Source organism: Camelus ferus, chromosome 11 (assembly GCF_009834535.1).
Source record: "Camelus ferus isolate YT-003-E chromosome 11, BCGSAC_Cfer_1.0, whole genome shotgun sequence".
NCBI classification, from domain to species: Eukaryota; Metazoa; Chordata; class Mammalia; order Artiodactyla; family Camelidae; genus Camelus; species Camelus ferus.
The window spans coordinates 26,921,997-26,948,106 of NC_045706.1; the positions used below are offsets into that span (position 1 = coordinate 26,921,997).

Sequence of the window (26,110 nt, forward strand, 5' to 3'; positions counted from 1 at the left end):
CCTGGGAGCAAAATTTGGAAACCAGTTTTTAGGGTTGCACTCTGCCGTCCAGAAGTAGAAATCAAACCCCAAAGACCATGAATAAAGATGTGCCTTATTATGAGAGAGAGCTGTGATATGCCCTGGGAGAGAAGGCTCAACAATATTTCAGATACGTCATACGTGCAGGTGGATAACAAAGGAAAGAAATTCTCCCAGATTTGGGGTCCCTTGAGGGAGGAAAGGAACTCTCACAATGAAAGGGGATATTTTGTTCTTTTCCATAGCAGCAGATTTGCTCCAATGGGATAAGATCCCCCAATGCTGAAGGGTCTTCCTGGCACCAGCCAATTTCCTTAGGTACCAGTCTCTGCCCCTTCCCTCTCTTATTCTTTTTTGCATGACTGGATGTCAGCATGAGGGTAGACACCTCCTACTCTCTGAAATAATCATCCAGGATTTCTGTCTTCATGAGTCAGGTATGGAGACATCCAATCTTGGAAAACCAAGATCTTCCCTTCTTGTTGTTATTCACATCCTGGGTCATCTTTTACTTGTTAGTTCACAGAGCTAAATCTAGGGATTAGAATGGAAGTAGATGGTTGAAAATCCTTGGATAATACCGGACCCTAAACAGAATTTTTCACTTTCCCAATGGTATTTCACTTCTGACAGCACTAGTCTGTGTGCATGTTATTCCACCTCTAATATTACTGTTGCTGAGCATTCTGCAGCTGTGTTGAAGTTACTCATTTATGTGGTTTGGGCCAGTTTCTGAGAAACAGGCAGAACTAGGGAGCAGAGAGCAGAAGAATCTGTCAATGTTAGATTCGAACAAAGAAAATTATGCTCTTTTTGAACTTATTTTTCTCCCCAGTGCCAATATAGATATAAAAACAGAGTAAGGAAATTATATAGATACATGATAGATTCAGAGAGCCCTAATTTTCAGGGAGAGAGCATGCAGGTGGGGAGAATTCACCAAATTCATTGGCTATAATATCTATTCCTTGAAGTTTTGTTTAATAAGTTTCCTTTAAGTGTTATTTTTGTCCTTGTTTTTTTTATTTTTCTGGTTTTTTAAATCATTTAAAGACTTCCGAAAACAGAACATTTGCCCCATTTTAGGTGAGTTTTATATACTTCTCAAAAAACAGGGGTATATTAAGTCATCCTGCTAGTATTTGGAAGTGCATATTTTGTTTGACATTATTTGTGAATTAGATTTTTCCTCCTCAGGATAAGTGTAGAAATGCTTCCATATGCTTGAAGTTGTTCTTATCATTTTGCTGAGGGAAAAAGGAAGAATGTAGTGCACAGCATCTTTTATGTGAACACATATTTGATAATGTTTCTTCCTCAGTTAGCTAAAACAACTTTTCTACTGCTTAAATATACTTCTAAAGTTAAGATAATAATATCATTTGTCTAAACACATTAAATTGATTGAAATATTTTTAAATATTATAGTGAAACTAAATTACATTTTACTGTTTTGATTTCTTATATAAAATAAATCTTAGGTAAGGATCTGACTTTAATTTTTTTCCCAGATAGCCGCAAATCACATAGCACCCTTAAAAACATGCTTCAGTTTTTCATATACTAAATTCTTTTCCATGTAATAAATTCTTATATATAAGTTTTAAAAATCTCTTTTGTTCCATAGATCTCTTTACTAATTCTTTATTTCTTTACTAGTTCCTAAAATCTCCTTACTAATTCCTAGGGAATGTTTTAATAACTGCACGTTTTATGGTATGTTTAAATGTATGTAGATCAAATAAATGTCCCTTCATTATTCCAATTTTTTCAGAACATTCTTGGCTTCTGTCAGAATGTTAGAGTGATTTTGTAAAGTTTCAAAAATGTCTGCTGACATTTTTTTTTTAATTAGAATTTCATTAAACTGTAAATTAGTTTAGGAAGAATAGCTGATTTTCTTATCCAGGATCATGGTAGGTCTTTTCCTATATTCAATTAAAAATATTTCTCTGTAAACTACAGAATATTCTATATATGTGGGTTCAGTATATTTCATATTTAATTATAGATTTTCTTTGAGGGTGGGGCAGAGGTGTGGGAAGTTAACATTAGCATTACTTTACATATTCCTAACTCTAGTTTTCTCATTCTTTTTATAAGGTAACTCTTGATAATGGAAGGTTATTTAAAGTTTTAATTATCAATCTGTAGCAGAATAAACCATCCAATGCATATGAGGATATCCATTTCACCAGATCTCCAGATTACAGTTTCATGAAGGACAAGTTCCTAACTTCTAAGACACCAAATTAGATGTGTTTTTAATTGCCTGTCCAGAGCCTTTTAGCCAAGCAAGTTGTTGATTGATTTTTTTTCTCTGAATTTTCTTGTGACTGCATAGTTGTTATCATCAATGAAAATTTACTTCAATTTCTTCGAGACATTTTTCAGGATTGGAATACATTCACCAACATCAGCATCAAAAGTCTACCCCTGGATTACCCATCTTGGGCAATTGCATTACTGCAATTAAAGCTTCGGGGTTCTCTCTTACACCCTTTCCCCACTTAAAGTCATCCACCAGTCCTCTTGAGCTCTCCAACAGTGTTTTTTCAGTTGTGGCTTTTTTTCATTCTGACATTTCAAAGCCTCCCATCATTCTGCAGTCATCTCCTGCCAGTTTCTCCACACTAGTACCTTTCACCTTTACTGTAGCGAGAGTGATCTTCCTAATACTGAAGTCTGATCTTGACACTTCCTCCCTTGCTTAAACACAATAAATCCAACATGCAGGAGGAGCTAGATGTATTTTATAATACTGCGTTGAGTACTAGTCATACAAGGATAAATAAGACCTGGACTTGTACTAAGGTGTTAAGGGATAAAAGCCAGATATGTTAGCATCACAGGCTAGCACCTGACCAGTCTGACTTCCTACCACTCCCTTACTTGTCCCCTTATATCCAGATATCATGGATGCATGAGAAAACATTCACCTTGCCTCTTCCTTGCTTGACTTAAGCTATTCCTATGCCTGACCTGCTCTTCATGGCAAAATCCTACTCTTCTTTCAATGCCAGTTTCAACATCAAGTGCAATATGAATCTTTACTCAGTGTTTATCCTCTTCTAATATCATGGAAGGTAGAGCTAGCTATTTCCTTGACTTCTTTCCCACAGCAGTTTGTGCCAGTAGTGTAACACACAGACTCTGATAGCTAATTGTCTTTGTCTGTCTTCTTGGTTGTCTTGTAACAGAAGCCCTAAGTCAGTCACCTTTGGACATCTACTCCAGCACATTGTTTTACAAATAGCACTGAAATGCTGAAGTCTGTGATGCCAACAAGCAAAGAAGGTGCTCGGGCCTTTTTGCTTTTTCTGAAAAACAGGGTAGTAGTATTTTCTCAAGGGGAAAATTCAGCTTATTTTCTGCATCTTAAGAGTTGTACTGTACTTCTTGGCCTCACTGGAAACAGCTTGGAGGCAGCATAGGGTTTGGAATCAGAGAACCTGAGTTTAGTCTGCACTATCTCCATGAATTTGAACAAGTCGTATAACCTTTATGAGACTTAGCCACCTTCACTATGAATTAGGAATATCTACCTACCAGAGCTATTTTGAGGATTATGTGAAATTATACACACAGGAGGCTGAAAAAACATTTTAATGAAAAAGCACTGTAAATGTTGTGTTATTTTCATATGGTTATTTTTATATGCAAATAAAGACAGTTTTACACTTCAGAGCTTTTAGAAATCATTTTGAAGGTATAAAGCCTGTGTAAATTTATATATATACAGATGTGTGTGTGTATAACACTTGTATCTAAGTTTGACTACATTTTCTAATTTTTAAAATATCCTGGGGGAGGAGGGCAAAATTTCATCTCCCTCTCTTAATTTTTGGGTCATCTTTCTTCTAAATTTACCATCAGGGCTCCACAGCTTAGAATGCATATGTGGCAGGGATAGTATTTTGGATACTAATATGTTTTCATTCTCCCTGGACTTTTCTATTTTCCACCTCTCCATTCAAGCAGGTAGCTGGTTGCATATTTATTGACTTAGGGGTAGCTCATGGCAGGATGGAGAGGAGAATGCACAAGCCTTTCTGGCTGTTGAATTTTAAAGGGGGAATCCTGGGCAGGGCTAGAAATAGTGAGGAGAGTGGAGCTACCCCCCTAGATTCAAGAGATTTTCCTGGGCTGGAGAAAGGAGAGGAGAAAAGATAGAGAAATCCGTGGACTCCAAAATTAGAGGGAGTGCTGCTGGGAGACGTGGCATGACCCCATTAAAAATGGGCTTTTGGGGCTGTCTAGAAATACTGCTTCCCTAGCCAATAAGGAAGTTAGTAATCTGTATAATGGGATCAATAATATTCACCTCACCAAGCAAAGCAATTTTGAGAATTATATAAAATAAATGCATAAGAATGGCTGGTACTACTAAGTAGGTACTCAGTAAATGTTACATTCCCTCCAATCCCCATTTATGTTTTGGTTCTGCCCAGCAAACCAATTCCATTCTGTGATCACCCTCCATGCTCCATTTCCCATGTTCTTGCTCCTGCACTGCTGAGCAGTACTGGAGAAAAAAAAAAAAAAGACAAAACTATACATACAAGAACCAAGCTGCCTCCCCATCCTCATCTCCTTTTCTCCTCTCCTTCACCTCATTCTGTTCCTCTCCCTTTTCCTCGTCCTCCCCCCCATCCCCAGTGTCTTCCTCCTCTCCTTCCTCTTTGTCTTCCTTCATGAGCATCGTTCTGCTGCTAAGTGGTAGTCCTGGTATCCTCCCTCTGTCTCTCACCCAGTCCTGCAAGGACTCAGTCCTCTTTTACCATCAGGGCAAGACAGAGCCTCTGTCTGGGCAGCACAAGCACGCCCTTTGCCCACATATCCGCCTGGCAAGACTAGGCTGGGGTAGGGCAGGGATAGGGTCTTCCTGACAAAATACCACCCCCCTTTCCAGTGGAAGAGTTCTTTGTTTATGAAGTACTGATTGAAGATTGTTTCTGTCTGAGGAAAAGTTCCCTTCCAGGGTCTCAGGAAAGAGAATTGAAAGTACTACCAGAAAGAACTGAGATATTCCTTTTGATTTCTTGTGTCTGAGTGATAACTCTCTCAAGTAGTAACAATAGCCATGACAGCACATGGCCTCAGAATATATGGATGGCTAGGAGAAGGAGGCAGGTAAGTAACTGTGTTATTCACAGGCTTGCAATTTATGATGCCCTGTGGCATCTGTATGGCCTCAGATGCTGCCTTCTGGCCCTGAGTTTCTGGTGGAGCCCTCAGGGCCACAAGAGGGTGGAGAATTGCTAGCAAGGCTTTGCTGAGTGCTTTGCAGGGAAACATGTCTAATTTCCCTTTTGAGCTGAGCATGCTTGTCGGATGACATGGAGTTCTCTAGTCAGCTGCTCCAGAAATGGTTAGATTTCTCTATGTGGTGCTCAGGTTTCTACGCTCAGATAGATATGGCAGCCCATCATTGGGGCACATTAGATAGTGTTTTATATGTGTATAAATAAACTGGCTTTTCATATGCTTTCTGTAGAAGGAGACCTGAGATTTTTCAAAGGCATCTGTTGTGCTGTCATCCTTGGGAAATGTTATCATTTGTTCCCTAGTGGATCTCAGAGTCCTTAGAGAATAGGAAATGGAACAGATAAGTTTTGATTACAGGGAAAGCAATGTGGGCACCATCAGGCATGGGATTGGAAAGACAGACATAGGTATAATGCCATCTTGAGGTCTTGATTTCCAAGTGGCAAATGATGTGTGGAGAACTGAAAGTGTGATTACACTTCACCTTCTGTACCTTTTAACTTCCAGTAGCTATGGACAGGCCATCATTGTGGACCCTCTCAGAAAGGATTGATGCCCAGGGATTGGCCTGATCTATGGTTCAGCTTATTTTATTTTAACCCTGGGGATATGGTTTAATTAGAGTTGCAATATCTTTGTATTTTCTATTTCTTACAGATTCATGAAGGTGGCAGGAAGCACAGTGGATGCAGTTACCTGGCAACAGTAGGTATTCACCATTTTTGCTCTTACTTATTATCAGTTGCTATGAAATGAAAGATAGGTAGTCCTGTTTACAGCTGACATTTAATAAGCTATCCTTCATCCTCTAAGAAAAAAGTTAAAACTAACTCCAAAGCTGTCCTTATGATACATGCTACCTCATAATAATAAAATTTTCTTTTACTTTTTCAGAAACAAATAAACAAACAAACCAACCTAGTGGCACATTTTGGAAAGCTCAGCTATTATGTATACTTTTTAACTAATCTGTCATCAATGAACAGGTAAGGGGAACTTGAGCATGCCTCCACTTCCCCCTGAGCTTTTCTTTGGGAATAACATTCCTTAAAAGAGTAAATAGCTGTAATTACTATCATTCAGGAATAGAAACACTTCATTATATTTATGGCAGTGGTCTTAATTAGTGCCAAGAGAGTCACTAATACAAAGCAAGTAAAAAAACTGCACACAAACACACACATACACACACACACACACACACACACATATAGAGATAAAGAGAGAAAGAGAGAGAGAAGTTTCAAGAGAGGATAAAAACCCTAATAATTGCCAGGAAAAAAAGTCTTACAATGGCAAAGACTTGCCACTCTAATGGTAGCTTGACTTATGAAATAATCATCAAGTATATAAATTTGAATTTTCTTTGTCTCCTTGTGGCATTTGTGCTGAAATGCCCAGCATCTCACAGTATTTCACCAACCTTATCTTGCCCATCCTTTTTGTTAGAAATCTATTCCACAGCATCTTCCAAATCAGCTCTCATCTAATGTGATATTAACAGCTCAGACATGCGCTTCCACTTTGGGCCCTCAGAGCTACCTACTGTGACCAGCTTTCTCAATTATTCTCACCCTGCCTGCCTACCACGTTTACTGCTCTTGTCTATCTTTCATTTTTTAGTGATTCTCAGACTCCCTTGGGATTCATGACAGTTATGAAAGAAAGAGAAATGGATGAAATCTTTATTAAGTTTTCCTAATGAATTTTTGGTTGTTGGCAATCAATAACTTTAACCTAGTGGAAAATATTTTATTCTGCATTTATACTTTTAGTTTCTGTAAACAAGTTCCAAATATTTCCAAAAATTCTTATCCTCCTTCAGTTTGTTTCTGTGAGTCATGGATTACGTGGGCCTAAGGATCTCGTCATTCCCTTGCTTAAAACCCCTCAATGCCTTCCCTTTGCACATAGATCAAAAGCCAAACTGTCTGCTCTGGCTTATAAGGCCCTTTGTGTTTGGCCTCTGCTACCTTGTGATTGCATCTAGTGACACCCTGCCCTTACTCTATCATAGCACACTGGTGAGGTCCTTCAGTCTGTAGACAGTTCACAGGCATATCTGCCTCAGGAACTTTGTACCTGCCATTTCCTCTGCCTGAAATGCTGTTGTCTTCATTTTTTGTATACTTGACTCCTTCTCATCTCTTAAGACTCAGCTTATATGTTACCTCCTTCAAGAGGCCTTCCCTAATTATCTTATCTAAAATAGATTCCCTTTTTAATTTCTTTCTTAGCTCATTTTTCCATAGTATTTTTATCATAACTTACAATTACTGTTTTTTTCACACTTGTTTTTGTAATTTGTGTGTGTTTTCTCTTTTGCCAGAACAGCACTTATTTAGTTCAACAAGTGCATATTTAGGCAACTGGGCATTTACTATGGGGGAAAATAACAACAACAACAATAATAATAACAGTGTAGCAAGAACCTTTATGTGACTTACCTTATCTGATCCTCAGAATAATCAAATTAGGTCAGGACTGTTTTTATCTCTATTTTTCTGCAACTTAGAGAAAGCTGTATAAAAGCCAAAGATTACACAATAAGTGGCAGACTTTGGACTTGAACTTGGATCTGTCTCATTCCAAGGGCTTCTCTTAACTGTTACTGCTTTGGTAACAAGGCAGTGATCCTTTACTGAAAATATTACATTCTAGTGAGGAAATTCAAATCCTCTTCAGTGCCCTCACCAAAGGCTATCTGGATGATGTAGCATAAAGACTAAAGAGTGAAGAATTTGTAGTGGTTATAGGGAGAAATAATGAGATCAGTGTACAAAAATTAATGGGTAAGAATGTAAGGCTTGCTCAATTATCATGGCTGACAGGGAGGGATCAGAGAAAGTTCTTCTCCTCTATTCAAGCACTCGCCATAGTACAAATGCTATGAAATGAGTACAGTATTTTTTTTTTATGAAAGAGAAATACAGGGTTTTTTTGTAAATAGTTTGTTTAATAGCTATTTTAAAAATATTGACCATCTCTCAAGATAAATATCATGTGTTTGTAACTATTCTAAAAATACCCCCAAAACAGGCAGGGGGCTGTGTTTCCTTTGGCTCCAGGATCAGCATTCATTTGGGGACAACAAGTAGCACCTGGAATTTACCATTTATTCCTTAAAGCCATAGTTTTCAGTCAAGACTTGGAATAATCATGGAACAATTCCAAGAAATCCTGGCCAGGAGGACTCAGTGAAAATTAAAGCCAAATGCCATGTTTCTCTAACCCTGTGAAATGCTGAGGTGAAAATTTCTTAATAATATAAAGGATATTAAGAGTCATTGTCAGGAAGAAAAAGGAGCATAGAATTTGTCAACATATGTCTATCTGTAGGTAGCCAAAAGAATTGATTCAATACTGGGATGTTGAGCTTGAAGCTTGAACAACCAGAATTCCAAGTCTGAAGTCATAAATAAATAAATCTACATAGTTAGACTATTTTGATTTGGACTTTCATGCTCTTGGATTTTCAGGACCGAGATACATGACTTGATGATTGGTACTGCTCACCAACCCGTACAGAAAACCTGGAAAGAGTCAGTGATATGAAGGTCCAATTGCAGGAATGATGGAGTAGCTTGTGTCAGATATCAGTGATAAATCTGGACAATAAATAAATACACACACACACACACACACACACGACAGTGATCAAAAGGCAGCAAAAGTTGGAGGAACTTCTTCAATCTGAAAGAAGTGACTAACACTGGTGATATTTGTGGTTACATAAGAATCCATGCAGTATGAGATGGCTTTAAACTCAAAAGAAATACATGGTCATACTGGTTTGAGGTATCGGAAAAAGGAGTCAGAAGGTGGAAAGCTCAGAAAGAAGGAGTTATGGGGCAAAACCTCAAATATGCATATAAACTTCCTTTCAAGTCTTTGTGTGATTCCTAAAATGTGCATATTTAAGGGAGACTCTAAGAAGTCTGGTAGGAAACAACAGCTGGAAGCCTGAAAAGTTTGAACAGAGATTTCAGCTGCTCTCTGCCACATAAGGGACAGAGACTGGAATTTGAATCTCACAAATTTAGAGGGGCTTGATAAACATCTTGTGCTTTCCAGTAAAAACTTAGAGTTATGCCTCAGGAGTAAAGTCTACATCCCAGGACTGAAGATTTGCCTTAAGTCTAATGTGTAACCAAAACAGACTCACCCTAACAAAGTCTAAACTGCAGCTGTCACAAGAACAAGGTCAACCACTCATAATTCACAACTCCCAGCTAGATTCAAAACCAACACTATTCTGTCTCTACAACATAGCATCCACACTTTCCAGTATAGAATTTAAAAATTACTAGACATACAAATAAATAGGAAAGTGTGGCCCTTGGCCAAGAGAATGAGCAATAACTAGAAACCCTGAAATGACTCAGATAATAAAATTAGCTGACCAGGATTTTAAAGAAGCTATTGCAAATCTTCAAACAATTAAGGGGAAATGTCCATATTCAGTGAATACATAGGGAAATATCAGCAGTGACATGGAAACAATCTACATTTTAAAAGAACCAAATGAAATTCTAATTCCTTAGAATTAGAACCAAATAAAGTGAAAAAAAAAAGAATAACTAAATTGAAAGTCTCACTGGATAGGCTTAGTAATAAACTGGAAACTACAGAAGAAAGGATTAGTGAACTTGTATACAGATCATTTGAAATTGTACAGTTAAAGAACAGAAAAAAAATATTGGGAAGAAAATTATCAGTTTCAGCAACCTCATTGCCGATATCAAGTAATATCTGTACAGTTAGAATCCAGTGGACAAGAGAGAGAAAAGGGAACAAAAGGCTTTTTTGAAGAAACTGAAGCTGAAATTCTCCCAAATTTGGTGAAAAAGTCACTTACAGAACCAAGAAGTCAGGCAAGCCCTAAGAAGGATAAATACAAGGAAAATCATACCTGGACATAATAATGAAATTGTTGAGAATAAAAAGCATGGAGAAAATCTTCAAAAGTATTCAGATAAAAATGATATTTCACATAGAGAACAAATATACAAATGATGGCTAACTTGACATCAGAAACAATGGAGGACAGAAGACAATGAAACAGCATCTTTAAAGTACTAAAAAAAAAAGGTCAATTCAAAATTTTCTATATAGAAAAATATTCTTTTAAAATGAAAGTTTGAAAAAAAAGATTTTTTTGATGAGTGAAAGCCAGCAAACCTATGCCACAAGAAATACTAAAGGAAGTTCTTCAGATAGAAATAACATCAGAAAGAAAATTGGATTTCAAAAAATAATGAAGTGCTTTGGAAACTGTAAATTTATAGATGAATATTTTTTCTCTTAATTTCTTTTAAAAACCTGACTCTAATGCAAAAAACATAACACTGTATTTTGGGTTTATAACATATATAGATGCAAAAATATATGGCAATAGTACCACAAAGGATGATGAAGGGAGAGGCTGTAAATAGAATTAAACTGTTGTTGTTGTTTTTTATGTGAAATAATACAATTTTTACTCTAAGAAGACTGTGAAAAGTAAGGGTACAAATTGTATTACTAGAATTAAGATTGGAGGTAGAACTCAGAGTGCTTACCTAGAGTAGGGAAGTTATCATGGATTATCCAGAAGGACCAAACCTACCATTAGAGTGGAAGACTCAGTCAGAAAAGAGGAGGCATATGAAGATTTAACCACAGAAGAGGAAGTCAGAGTGGTATGGTAATGAGTAGGACTTGACCCACTATTATTGGATTTGAAGATGTAAGAAGGAGGCCATAAACCAAGGAATGTGGGCAGCTTTAGAAGCTGGAAAAGTCAAGGGAATGGGTCCTTCCATAGCACTTCCAGAAGGAAGATAGCCCTCCCAATACTTTGATTTTAACCCAATGAGACCCATGTTAATTGCTAAGCTACAGAACTATGAGATAATAAGCTTGGATTGTTTTAAGCCACTGTTTGTGATAATTTGTTTATAGAAGCAATAGAAAACTACTACAATACCCAATAAAGAGATTCCAAATATACAAAGAAAAAACTAACAGAACCAAAGGGGGAAATATAGACAAATCTACTGTCTAGTTGGAGATTTAAAAGCATCTCTTTCAGTAATTAAGAGTAATTAAAAGAGAATGTGAAAGAAAGAACATAAATTGCCAGCATCAGGAATGAAAGAGGGATTCTTGAAATTAACACAATATTGTAAATTGACTATACCTGAATAAAAAAATTAAAATTAAAAAAAGAAAGATGGATTCTCATTATAGATCACGCAGACACTAGAAGTATCGTAAGGGAATATTATGAACAACTTTCTATCAACAAATTTGACATTGAAATAGACAAAGTCCTTGAAAAACACAACTTACCAAAAAATGACACGTTAAAAATTCTTAATATCCTTTTGGTATATCTGGTTCATTTTGGAAAATCTGGCAATTTCTTATATAACTAAATATATACCTATTCTATGACAAAGCAATTCCATTGCTAGGTATTTACCCAAAGGAAATGAAAGTATGCCACAAGAAAAACTTTATGAGAATGTTCATGGCAGTTTTATTAATAATCGTCAAAAACTAGAAACAGCCCAGGTGTCCATCAACAAGAGAATAGTTTAAACAAACTGTTGTATATTCATGTAAACGAATGACACTCAGCACAATCAAAAAACAACCTAATTATACACTCCACAGCATGGATGAATCTCAAAATCATTATGCTAAGTGAAAAAAACCCTTATATAAAACAGCACATTTGTGTTATTCTAATTATATGACATTCTGGAATAGGTTTTTAAAATTAGATAATTGACTGCCTCTGTGCGTGTAGAAAGTAAAGATATGGATTGAGAGGGAAAGACGCAAGAGGGAATTTTTTGGGGTAATTGTAATGTTCTGCATTTTGATGGGCATTTCGCTTACACAGGGGTATGTATTCATTTGTCAAAATTCATCAAATGATACACATGCTTTGTGCATATCATTATATATAAAATTTACTTAAGAAAAAGAACAGCAAACAGATATAGAACCCTAGTTAATGGTATGACTGATGAAGTGTTTAGGATGAAGTGTACCAAAATCTGCAACTTACTTTGAAACGCCTCAAAACATAAAATGGATCAATGGATGGTTAGGGCAATAGATAGACTTGATAAATGTGTGATAGAGCAAATATAGTAAAATGTTAATTGTAGAACCTAGGTGGTGGATTTATGGTTTTCACTATACAATTCTTTCCATTTGTCTCTGAAATTTTTCATAATAAAATATTAATAAAGAGGAAGATGCTTTTGTTAAGTGAATAAAATAAAATATGTAATTCATACCTCAATAATATAAAAATGCATGTAAATGCAAAGAAAAGGCACTAATACATTAATAGTGTAATATTTAGTTATAGGGAGTATAGGGATGCTTTTGTGCTCATTTTTACTTTTCTGTAGTTTCCAATTTTTCTGTAATAAGCATTTTTGTTTGTAATAGAAACCATCAGTACCCAACTCCACCTTTCCCACCCCTAACTCCCCCTCTCCAGAAGCAATAATCACAATTTTAGTTGTTTCTTTTATTTGTTTCTAAATAACAGTCTGTTGCTATTTTAAATTTTTTTTCCGATTCAAATACTATCAATTTATTTCCTACTACGGAAGATGAGAATTTACCTTTCATATCTCCGTAACTCTTCACACACTGAAACATACTTATCTTTCCCCATTCTCCAATATTTTATATCTTAACTATTGGCCAGATTAGAATTCAGTACTCCACATTTTTATTACTATGTAAATATGATTCAGAGAAGAAAATGTGTACAATGTTTATATTTTCTTTCTTTCACAACTTTTTGTTTTCCTGCAGTTAATACCTATCTCTTTTTCATTTGTCTAGTTTCCTATTATCTTTCCCTAATTCATCCCCAAATGCTGTACCAGAAGAGTAAATCTCTCTCTCTGTGCAAACACCCCAGGTAGCCATCAGTTTCATCCTGTCCTTGGAGATGCTCTCCTGGAGCAGTCTCTCCTCGGGTCCCATCTGGATTGGTTGATCTCCGTGCTTCCTGCACAGCTGTTGTCCTGGGATTTCTCTTCACCATCATCCTAGGGATTCTTTTTGACTCTCTTATTTGTTGGATCCATGCCTTTTTTTGAGGTTTACTCCCTCATTTTGGTGGAACATTTTTTCCCAAGAACTTCCTGAGAAAAGATAAATGAGAGGTAAACATGTTGAGACCTTGTATTAGAGTTTGATTTATATTTTGGATGAATACATATTTCCCTCAGATTTTGATGCTTTGGCTCCATTTTTTTCTAACTTTCCTTGTAACTGTTGAGAAATGTAATGCTTTTTAAATTTCTGGTCCTTTTATTTGCCCTGTTTTTTCTCTCTTGGTACTTTTAAGATCTTCTTTTTGTCCTCAGTGATCCTTTACATGACTCGTTATTCTGTGTACTAAATATGTGGTGGATTCTCTCAATCTGAAGTTCATGCCCTGCGTTTAAGGAAATTTTTCCGAACTTTTTCTTTGATGATTTTCTTCTTTTTATTTTCGTGTGTGCTCTCTCTTCTCTCTCTCTCTCTAAGTCAGACATTAGAACTCTTCAAATAGTAGTCTAATTTTTCCATATTTTTCTCCCTTTTTTCTTCTGTTTTCTGATGAATCTCGTTAATCATATAAATTTTCTGTTGAAATTTTCTTTTCTGTTATCATATTTCTAATTTTCAAAAACTCCTTTTATTCCTCAAAACTTCCTTTTCATGGCTTCTTATAGCTTCTTTTCATGTTTCTGGATGTAATATCTTCTTTTTTCTCTTTGAAGGTATCAATTATAGTTGTATTTATTTATTTTATTTCTTCTTTTTTTTCTTCCCTCCCTCTTTTTTTCTTCCTCCCTTCCTTCCTTCTTCCATCCCTTCCTCACTCTTTCTCCAAAGGTTTTCTTATGGTTTCTCCATTAAACTTTTCCCTCTCTGTTCTTCCCTCCTTCCCCCATTTCTTTATTTTGTTTTATAACCTTCACATTAAAGATTTTCCTCAAATGTCAATTGATTCTTAGGTCTCTATTCCTATTTAAGAGAGAGGCATGAAAAGCTGATTGGATGCTTTTTGTTCATGGACATTTCTTCTCAACTAGTGGGGAGTGTTCTGTAGGATAATATGCCTAGGTTATTACATTAGAGGGCTCTAGCTATCCATATCTATTGGTCTTTTCTCTTGCACAATTTAGTTTTTCCAGAGAAGAATTCTCTCTTCTGCCAGCTTGGAAGTGTAAATCTACTAGCATCCTTACATCTAAGAAAGGAACTGGATATCTCATTGTTTAGTATGTAGCCTTTCACTTAATCTTTTTGTTTTCACTGTAGTTGCCTCCACAACTATGTTTGGTGGACTTGACTCAAGCTCAACCTCGAGTATTCTGCTGTCTTGGAAGTGGGGCAGTTTCTCATCTATGTAGGGTAATAGATCATATTTATAGATATTACTATATTAGAATTAAAACAGAATTTTAAAAATATTTATTTTAAAATAATGAATTCATTGTGTTTTACCACAAATAATGTATTTTTATAAAATAACTATGTTTTCCAAAAAACCAAGAAAGTTAGCAAGAAGAGTGGCATTATTTTGTGTTCTTGGAAATCTCTTTAATACCTAGCTTAACTGAAGATATGTGGATTCTATATCTTCTTCCATGTTTTGTGGCAATTATTGTTTTAGTTTAAGAATATAAAGAAAATTTGCCCTCACAGAGATATGCAGCTAAAAAAGGGGAGGAGGATTTGAATAACCTTATTCAGATTATCGTGGCTATTCTTCTCAGATACTACAGCAAAATTCAGTAAGTGATAGTTTCTTAAAGGTTAGTTGCAGTGTGGAATATGAGCCTTATCAATGAACTTTTCATACTCTGATGAATTAAATTCTATTGGTCTTGCATTTTGAATGTTTCTTTTACCCATGCATCATTTTAACATCATGCATTGATCATTTGGAAAATATTGTTTTATTGAGTTGTGAGTTATTCAGATCTTCCAAATGTTGACACATTTTATTATGAAACATCAAAAAAGCTCATTTATTATCACCCCTGACCTAATCAGAAAGTCTTAAGTTTTGGAAAGTTGACAAGCTCATGATGGTGCCATACAAATATCCTAAAATTTTAATTTTCATTTAACAGTTCAAAATTTATAATCAGCAACAAGTTCTATCAGTTGTTTGCCTTGAAGTGACAGGCTTTTTTGGTTCACTTTTGAGAAAAATATCTTCCAAGTACCCAAGTCTGAATAACCATAATTTGTCTGTCAGTCACTCTTTCAAGTAAAAATGTTGTTCCATGAAAAAAATAACCAATTCAATTTGCAACTCTAACAATCATATAAGTGTTTATCCTCAAGACTACCATCATCATACTTTGCTGTGGAGGGGAAATCTTTTTTATGTATATTTCTCATTTAGTCATATAGAGTGTTTTTAAAACGTATACTTAGGAGTTAAAATTCAATAAGATTTATAATTTTATTACTTTATCAAGAAAAGTATTGAGTGAAACTGACATTTAGTTTTATTTCAAGTATATGACAATGACCTCTAGAACAGTTTTACGTTCCTGCCTTGATTTGTTCTAAGCTGCCAGCTCTTTTGCCCACTTTTGTACCATTGGTCCAAATGTCAAATAGTTTTTCCAATACAAACCATGAGAGTCAAATAAATTATTTAACACTTTATATATTTCATCACCATTTGTATTTAGTGCCAAACATTTCTGTTTAGTGCCAATACACCAAGTGTATTTTAATGCCATTCACATAAGATCATTATCAGTGATTAGTTGGTGTTGATGTTGGATAGATAAAAGAAACAAGCTATGTCAGTTGATTTATCCAGACAGTAATATCCTGAGATATCAACTTTCTCTTTGTATTTGCAGCTAAACCTCTTTAATTTAACAAGTTACCGTATTGTTGGGAAGTGGCACTAGGGTGATTTCTTTGACTAATAACTTTTACTGACTTTTCATCCAGCAGGCATTCAGCAATGTCAGCTGTACAACCCTCTATCTATCTACCTACCGGCTACCTTGTGTACCTTTCTACCCAATGCAGGCTAAGGTGCTTTTCTAAATTTAAAATTATTTTGAAGACTTCTAAATCTAGGAAAGTCTTCAAAATACTTTTAAAATAGTATTGCAAAATAAGACAACAAAATGTTCTTACTTTTACACAGGTGTAAGAAAAAAATTAGAATGTCAAAATAACTTATTGGATATGGTTACGCAGATCATTGCAGGTATAATAGAAAATAACTTGTAGCACAGAGTAGAAGTATTGAGAACAAACTGAGTTAACCTTTGAAAACATCCATATTTATACCCCAAACTCATACCTTAGAACAGTCTAGAAAACAAGCATATACAAGCATATATTCCATTAGTTGTCAGAGCAATGACATTGTTACATGTTATGTAGACTCTGGAAAAGCCAACTGTATATTTGTGAGAAAATGAGAGTGAAAATAGCAAGTAATTATCTCAATGTTATTAATAAAATAGCTTTGCTCTCATGGACTCCTGAAACAGTCTTGGGGACTCCCAGGAGTCCCTGGACCACACTCTAATAACCACTGATATAGAGTGAGGGTAGGGTTCTACTAGGGGGCCTAGATGCTTCTCAATTCTCTTGTTTCAACCCTCCTACCTCCCCCACTCTCAAAGGTACCCGGTGCTTCCATTCTCCTGAGGCTTTCTGGGGTTCCACAGCAAGAAGCAGCCAGCTTTTAGGTTTCCCTAAAAGGATTCACAGGTATAGAATTCAGCCTCCTCTGGTCAGCTAGGTCAGTTATCACTTTACCTGCTGTTTCCCCGTATTAACATTTTTATCGTGTTTTTCTGTCCTATTCTCTTAGACTTCTGGGTTAATGCCTTTTTTCTTCTTTTGCTTCTTTCTTTGTTTTTCTTTCTTTCTTTGTTTCTTTATTTCTCTCTTTCTTTCTTTCTTTTTTCCCATTACCATTGTTTTAGTGGGGTTTTGAGAGGGAGCTTAGTAAATGCTTGTTTTTAAACCACCATGTTTAACCTGTAATCCTGCTGTCTGCTTTTTTGTTCCTCTAGGATTACTTTTAATAAGGCAGAATTTAAAAATGAATTTTAAAAATATGAAATCGAATTTTAATATTTATCAAGTTAGGCAAACCCAGAAGTTCCCAATGCCTGGGCCTCACAAGAGATGAACAGAATAAAAAATCTCTGGCTGTGCCCCAGACATTAGTATTTTGAAGAAGTTCATTAGGTGATTCTGCCATTTAGTGAGGGTTAGGAACTACTGCCCTGGAGCCTTCTGACTGAGCATCAGTAGCCTCTGGGCACTTAAATTCTGGAGAGCACACTCAGCATATGGCTTTTAGACCAGCAGCAGGAGCAGCAGCATCACCCTGAAGCTTGCTGGAAATGCAAATTCTCAAGCCCCATCTCAGACCCACCAACCAGGACCCAACAATCTGTGTTCTAATATGCTCTCCAGGCAATCTGATGTGCTCTAAAGTTTGAGAACCACAGCCACAAAAGATAACTTCCTGATTTCTAAGAATACATTCATCCTGAATTTTTTGGCATAAAACTTTCTTCAGTAGCTTCTCTTCTGACATACGGATAGGAGAAAAGATGTAAGAAAAATTGTCCTGGGAATTAGCCTTTAGAAAATTCCTGCCCCTTATAGTCAGAGTCAGAACTTCAAGTCATCTAATTTTCAATAAGTTTTTCTCTTATATAAAAGTCAGCATTTTTTCTCTCTTTGGTCTTAGTCTGCACTTATGTACATTATTCCTCACATCTGCTGTTGCAGGAAAATGATATATGATGGGTATACTACAGCTGTAGCTTAGTACATAGATCAATTTTATAATTTAAATTTTTAGCTATATTTAAAAGCATAAAAATGAACATTTTAAAAAAGTCATTGCAAGAGCAACTATGGATATGCCCACAGTATAAGTAAATGTGAGCAAAAATGACTCTGAGAATGACATCTATTGAAAATTCATGAACATTCCCAGGGTAATAGGACATTAGAATAACTTGTTAAGCTAAGATTCTGCTTCAAAGAAAAAGCTGAAAGAATTCATCACGTAGATACTCAATTTCAGAGAAAAGGGTGCTAACAAAATGTGGACCCTATTTAGAAAAAAAATTGAAAAAAGACTTAAAAATGTGATTCACAAGAGTACTGAAACATTTAAAACACTGTTTTGGAAGTGAAGAACCGATAGAGGTACACATTATGGTTTGGTAGAAAGAACCAGGGCTTTGAAGTCAAACAGGCCTGGACAGAATCTCTCTGACCCTTAGTAGGTTTGTGGCCTTGAGGAGAAAGTAAATCCTTCAGAGCTCAGTTTTCCCATCAATGAAGTAAGGTTAATGTCTACTTCACAAAACTATTCTGAAGACTAAATGAAGTAATGCATGAAAAGCACTTGCATGGTGTACACAACATACTGAGTCCTCACAAAATATGAGTTACCGTCTTCCTTCCCTGTCTGTATTTCTGTGATCCCTCTCAATCTCTCTGTTTATGAAAGTGTCTCACTATAGAAAATACAGATTTTAGCACATATTCTATTACTGAGCATTTTTATAGCACTCCATAGATGCTTCATGTCTTTTGCTTATGGTATTTTCAGCCAAAGGAGGAAACTGGGTGTTTCTATGGGGTAACCCTGTTATGTTTTATTTGTTAATTCATTCAAGAGATATTTATTGAGCACCTACTAAATTAGGCACTGTGCTAGATGTTAAAGATACATGAGGGGGAAAAAAGAGACAAGATTCTTCCCCCGGGTTGTTTAGTGGACTTCTAGTTAACCAAAGGGTTTATCCTTCTAGTGATCACTTCTGTAAGCCATGCCTATTCTTTTTCTGAGAGAGAAGGTGGAAAGAGAGAGTTGCTCATGGTGGAGGAAGTAAGGATGACAATTGAAGAAAATCTTTGTGGGCCCCACAGAGAGCTATGCCTAGACAAATATCTGCTGCAGAGGATTTAAAAAGAAATGGATAAGGAGGGAAGGAAGCCATAAATGACATATGGAGCTTGGCTGCAAAAGAATTAGAGAAAAAGGAAGAGAGAAAAAGAACTTTCTAAAAGAGTATTGAAGAATCAAAGAGTTCTTTGTTCTGAGAAAGTAAAGATTATACACACACACCTCTAAGGGTGTATTTTATTTTAATTGAGCATCTTCTGTAGTCAAGCTCTGTGCTAAGTTCTTTACAGAAGTGATCCAGAGCATAGGTTTTGCTGTCTAACAGACTTGAGTTCAGGTCCTTAGCACCTACTGTCTGCGTGACCTTGGACAAGTTGCTCAGCACCTCATTGAGCCCCAATTTTGTAAATGAGGCATAATAATACCTGTGACCCAGGTGGTGGTCTCCTTATCATTGGTCCCAAGGGCTTCTTATAGCTTTCTTCTCAGTCTAATTCTGAAAGCTGCATAGTCTCCATTAGTGGCTCCCTTTACCTCAGTCACTCCTAGGGAAGCTATCTCAAGTGTCTACTGTTGATTTGGGCAATAGAGAGTGGGCTCCCTTTCCATTTCAGAGTGTACACATATACACACAATTCCAAAGAAGGCTAGCATTATCTCCAGGTTCCCACGTGTGTCTCCTCTGCCTAAGGAGGGAAAGTTTGAGAAGTGCTGGTCCACAGCCTTGCACGTGGCTAATAACATCTGCCATTCATTATCGCTACCCAAGCACATTTTATGCATTACATCAAGGGCATCTGCTAACTGTATAGATATTAAATGGGCTGCTTTTGGAGACTTACTAGGCTTGAAATTCTAAGATCACCATTCTATCTTTGTGCCAGGTCCCAATTGTCCTTGTCTCAGTCATCCTAGAGCTTACCCTGGAGAGGTGCCAGCTGGTTATATCTATCCATTCTATAACTGCATGGGAATTCAAAAGGTCTGGATGCCAGCTTAGTCTTAGAAGTTACCAATTTTCACTTTCTTTATTCTTTTGTTAAACAAGTTTTGCACTAGTATGGAGTAAGACTGTCTGGTTTTGCATTCTGGCTCTAATGCTTACTTATATTGTACAAGTCATTTAACTGCACTGTCTCAGTTTTTGCATCTGTAAAATAACCATTCATTCAAAACAATATTTACAGAGTGTTTACTCTGCACTAAGCACTCTTCCGAGTCTGCGATAGATTTGTAATCAAAACAGACAAAAATCCCCTGCCCTTATAGAGCTTACATTCTGGAGAGAAAGTGGGGGTTGTTGGGAAAGAGATTAGTAGTTAGAAAGACAATAAACAATGAATATAACAAGCAAATTATATGGTGTGTTAGAAGGTCAAAAGTTGGAATAAGGAAAGTACTGCAAGGAGGAGGGCAGACTGCAGGGTTAAACAGAATAATCTTTGAGAAGGTGAGATTTGAGCAAAGATGTGAATGAGTTGAGGGAGTTAGCTAAGCTGATACCCTGAAGAAGTGTGTTCCAGGCAGAGGGAGCAGCTAAATCAAAGGCTCCAAGGTGGGAGTGGGTCTTAGATGTCATATTAGTTCCTACACGTAGGATTGTTTTGAAGATAAATGGAAAGATGCATGTAAAGCCTTTATTTAGTACTTAAAATCATGAGTGTTTAGTAAGTTTTGTTTATGATTATTATTTATCATTTTTATGAAGGTCGCATTTCTAAACATTCACTATGTTGTAGAATCTTTCAAAATGATCCACATAGCATATGAATAGAATGGTGCCTTTTTGAAATTGCTGTTTTCCTCTGTACATATTCTTGACTTTTATATATACTACTTTGAGATGAAAAAATATATTTATTATCCCTGAATAATTTACTTCCACAGGCAAGAGTCATGAAAAGGTGTAAGCTGTATCATATTAAAAATATTTTGAAGCTAAATGGGAGCTGTGATCACTGTTCGCATGTATTCAGTTGCTTTATCAATCTCTCAGTGGTTGTTATTTGAAAGGTTGCTATGGTCAAAAGCACAAGCATCTTCTAGTGAGGACTTTCCAATAGTCCCAGCCAATTTAACCATTTTTCCTTTCCATGTTTCTTTTCATTTTAGAAGAAAAGAATGGAGATTTTATGTTATTAGAATTCCATTTTGGCTGTCTCAAACTGAAAATCCTCAGAGGAATTGGAACTCTGTATACATAGTGTTTTATGTAATATATTGTGTGGGATGAGGGTGATGAAAATAAAAGGGGAGAGCACTAACTGAAAGCCTTCCATCTGCCAGATATGTTGTAGCTGCTTTATAGAAAATTAAATCCTTGAAAGACCTGACTACCTTGCTACTCAAGCTGTGGTGCAGACCAGCAGCAACAGCATCACCTGGGAGTTGTTAGAAATGCAGACTTTTGTGGGAGAGAAGCAAGATGGTGGAGTAGAAGGACGCTTGTAGCTCACCCTCTCCCACAAATACACCAAAACTCACATCTATGGACCCACTTAGCCAACCAGAGCAGCTGCCGAACTCTGACAGAACATTGCCCTCTTCGAAAGACAAAGACGCCAAAAATCTGGTAGGAAAAAAGGAAAAAAGAAAGAAGAAAAAGCAAAACAGTGCGGGATGGTCCTTCGGGGAGGGAGCAGCAAAGGAGGACTGGTGCTCGTTCACTGGGTCTCCCCCCTTCAACGGAGAGGCCAGTGGGATGGATGGGGGACTCGGAGGCTCAGATCTGCCCCCAGCAGCCCTTGATCGACAGAACTAAGTTAAACGGGCATAAAGAGTTCCCACGACACCCAGCCCAAGATGCGAGATGGCAGATGGGGCCAAGACAGGCCACCTGAGCTGGGCAGAGGACTGGGGCAGCTGCACTGAGGCAGCCCCGAGGGACTGCAGGGGGCTGTGCGCAGTGGCTGGGAGGGGATATGGAGCAGAACAACCTCGGTCCCCCATAAATTGCGGAAAAAAGCAAAGCAACACGGCTGGTGTGCCCTGAGGGGAGGGGCGCCGTAGCCTTTGTGTCCTCAGACCATGGTGCCATTACTGGTGCTTCTCAAGAGAAGAGAGGCAGGGTGCAGCCACAGCCGCCATCTCCTCCTGTGCACAGCGTCCGGACGGGGGCAGGGCGGAGACCTGAATCCGCACCTGGGGGCTCTGCAACTTCCTAGGCAGGACTGAGACTTGTTTACAGCCTGAGGGAGATAGGATCTTTCTGCCCTGGCGCCTCAGAGAACTCGCACCGCCAAGAGAAACAAGGAGGTGAGATTCGGCATGGAGCAGGGGCGGGACCGTTCTGCGGTCTTCCCCGAGCCGACCTACAGAGCACCGACCCGAGGCAGAGCGGGCAGCTGCACAGAGCAGCGGAGCAACTGGCACTGGGAGAGGGCGGGTGACTGCACACCTTCCTGGCAGGAACGCAGCATCTGATTGCAGTGCTGGAGGGGGCGCGATCCACCCACCTACTCGCCTGAGCGAAGCATCTGACTGTGGCAGAGGGAAGGGGAGTGACCCGCCCACCCACCAGCCACAGTGCCAGAGAGATATGAGCAAGATGAAGAAGCAGAGGAACCACTCCCAATTAAAATAGCAAGAGAAATCCCCTGAAAGTACGATCAAGGAAATAGACATTGAAGGCCTACTAGATCAAGATTTCAAAAAAGGACTGATCAAAGTACTGAAGGAACTAAAAGAAATAGTGTTTAGAGATATAAAATATGTCAAAAGTGAAGTAGAGGCTATAAAGAAGAACCAAGTAGAATTAGTAAACTCATTTGCTGAGATGAGAGCTGACCTAAAGGCTGTACAAAGCAGGCTAGATAATGCAGAGGAACGAATAAGTGACCTAGAAGATAGAACAACAGAAAGCACCCAATCAGAACAGCTGAGAGAAAAACAAATAAAAAACAATGAAAACAATATAAGGGACTTATAGGATAATATAAGGTGTACCAATCTACACATAATAGGGGTTCCAGAAGAGGAAGAAAGATCAAAGGGGATTGAAAAGGTATTGGAAGAAATCATGACTGAAAACTTCCCAAACCTAAAGAAGGAATCAGATATCAAAGTACAGGAGGCTCAGAGGGTCCCAAACAGGAAGAACCCAAACAGACTCACACCAAGACATATCATAATCAAGATGGCCAGAGTCAAGGATAAAGAAATGATCCTAAAGGCAGCAAGAGAAAAACAAAGAGTGAGTTACAAGGGAACCCCCATAAGGCTCTCAGCTGACTTCTCTACACAAACACTACAGACCAGAAGGGAGTGGCAAGATATATTCAAAGACCTGAATGAAAAAAAGATGCAGCCTAGGATACTTTATCCAGCAAGGCTATCCTTTAAAATAGAAGGAGAGATAAAGACCTTCACAAACAAGCAAAAGCTAAAAGAGTTTAGCAACACTTAACCAATGCTAAAAGAAATATCGACAGGTCTACTCTAAGTAGAAAAGAAGCAGGATGCTACAAAAATGAGAAACTCATAACTGGAAAGGTGATAACTACCATGAATCACAAATAGAATAAACACAAAATTGTAAATGAAGACATCTAAATCATTAAGAATGGGAGAGGGAAGCAAGGAAAGCCACTGTGGAAAACAGTATGGAGATTCCTCAAAAGACTAGGAATAGACTTACCGTATGACCCAGGAATCCCACTCCTGGGCATATATCCAGAAGGATCCCTACTTCAAAATGACACCTGCACCCCAATGTTCATAGCAGCACTATTTACAATAGCCAAGACATGGAAAGCAGCCTAAATGTCCAGCAACAGATGACTGGATAAAGAAGATGTGCTGTATTTATACAATGGAATACTATTCAGCCACAAAATCCGACAACATAATGCCATTTGCAGCAACATGGATGTTCCTGGAGAATGTCATTCTAAGTGAAGTAAGCCAGAAAGAGAAAGAAATATACCTTATGAGATCACTCATATGTGGAATCTAAAAAACAAACAAACAAACAAAAACCATAAATACAAAACAGAAACAGCCTCATAGACATAGACATAGAATATGAACTTGTGGTTGCCAATAGGGCAGGGGGTGGGAAGGGACAGACTGGGATTTTAAAATGTAGAATAGATAAACAAGATTATACTGTATAGCACAGGGAAATACATATAAGATCTTGTGGTAGCTCACAGCGAAAAAAAATGTGACAATGAATATATGTATGTTTATGTATAACTGAAAAATTGTGCTCTACATTGGAATTTGACACAACATTGTAGAATGACTATTACTCAATTAAAAAATGTAAAAAAAAAAAAAAAAAAGAAATGCAGACTTATGGGCCTCACCCCACACCAGTTGCTGAGTCAGAATCTGTGTTCTAATAAGGTCCCCAGGTGTTTCACATGCATATTAAAGTCAGAGAAGACTGCCTTGACAAGACAGATATCTTAACACTGTTTTCCTCAGATGAATAAAGTAAGCATCAGAGAAAGCAGGTCACTTGTCTAAATACTCACAGCAAGTAAATGGTGATCCAGGATTTAACTGAGGTCTGTTCAGAGTCCAGACTCTTTCCACTACACTTTTTCCCACATGAGTTCTTTTTAATGGGTATATTTCATAATCTATTTTATAGAGAAAGAAAATAAATAGATCAGCTTCTATTTGAACCTACTTTGCAAGCATTTGCCCAGGCAGTTTGAATATAAATAACTGGTCCAAAGAAGCAGGCCTAGAAGATGATAATTTGAGTTTGTGTGTGGCTGTGGTGGATGAATCACATGCTCCCTTCTGAGGTAACCTGCCTTTCTGTTGAATTAGGGAATCCAAGTGTAATTGTTGGCAGGATTCTCCCCAAATCCTACTGTGATGAGCAGAAGACAAGAGCAAATGGAGAAAGGCAGACCATGGCCTGAGGAGATGAACAATCTGGCGTACAAGTCAGAGAATGTCTTTTTTTTATGAGTAAGGAGGTATTTATATGGTTTGCCTTGAGTGAATCGCCTCTGATGTTGGGAAAACAGACTGGGAACAGCTGGACCACACTTTGGATCAGTTGCCACAACAACTTGATACATTTGTCTCTGGTGTCATTTGATCCCTTTGAGAACTGTATTACCTCAGTGTGGATGTTTGACTTTCAGACTTACTTTGTGCAGCGAGCACGCCTGTTTGATTGTGTTCCTCAGATTACATAGAGTGTTAATTATATTCATTTGGGAGTTTGGATTCTAGGATTACAGAACATGGCAACCTCACAGGTGACTGGATCCCAAGATCTCATAGAACCATTGTTATATTTACCATCATCAGAACTCTGATTTCCAGGGGTAAACCTACCTGATAGCATCTGGGAAAATCATACAAATATTCAGTCATCTCCAAACTTCAGTTTTGGGTAATATAAATAATTCTACTTTTCTCCTCTCAAGTGATCTTGTGAGCAACACTTTGCAAACTTGATCTCAGTACAAAAGTTATTGTTATTACTGTTACTTTAGTATTTACTTACTCTTTGAAAAATTAAGCAAGAGACACCCTTTGAAGGTCTGCAAAGTAAAATTGAATGCATTTGTATGATTTCAAGAGCAGCTTAAATCTTTCCTCTTAAGAAGTTTAGAAATAACTAGTCTCTCGATGGCAAATTGAGAGTGAGCATAGCTACTGCTACACAAGAAAGGGCTGAGTGCTCTTTTGCGTGGATCATTTACCCTGACAGACGTTTGTTCTCCTTGAGAAAAGTGGCTGCTTTCTCCTTTCTGATAAAAAATGGTCAAGCACTCTTATCCCAGCTCCCAAACTTATGGCAGCTGAAACAGGAGGTTCTGATAAACTTATACTACCAGGCCTGTGCTCACCATCACCACTGTCACCAAATTCTCTGAAAGTTATAGTTAGGCACCTTTCTAAGGAACAAAA

General features: G+C 37.4%; 1 protein-coding gene across 1 annotated transcript in view; it reads left to right on the forward strand.

Annotated features, from left to right (window-relative positions):
- Positions 1–26,110, forward strand: part of HPSE2 (heparanase 2 (inactive)) — a 563,834-nt gene that overhangs the window by 365,578 nt on the left and 172,146 nt on the right. Inside the window, 1 exon segment of the mRNA XM_032491126.1 lies at positions 5,947–5,994. Within this exon segment, the coding sequence (XP_032347017.1) occupies positions 5,947–5,994 (48 nt within the window).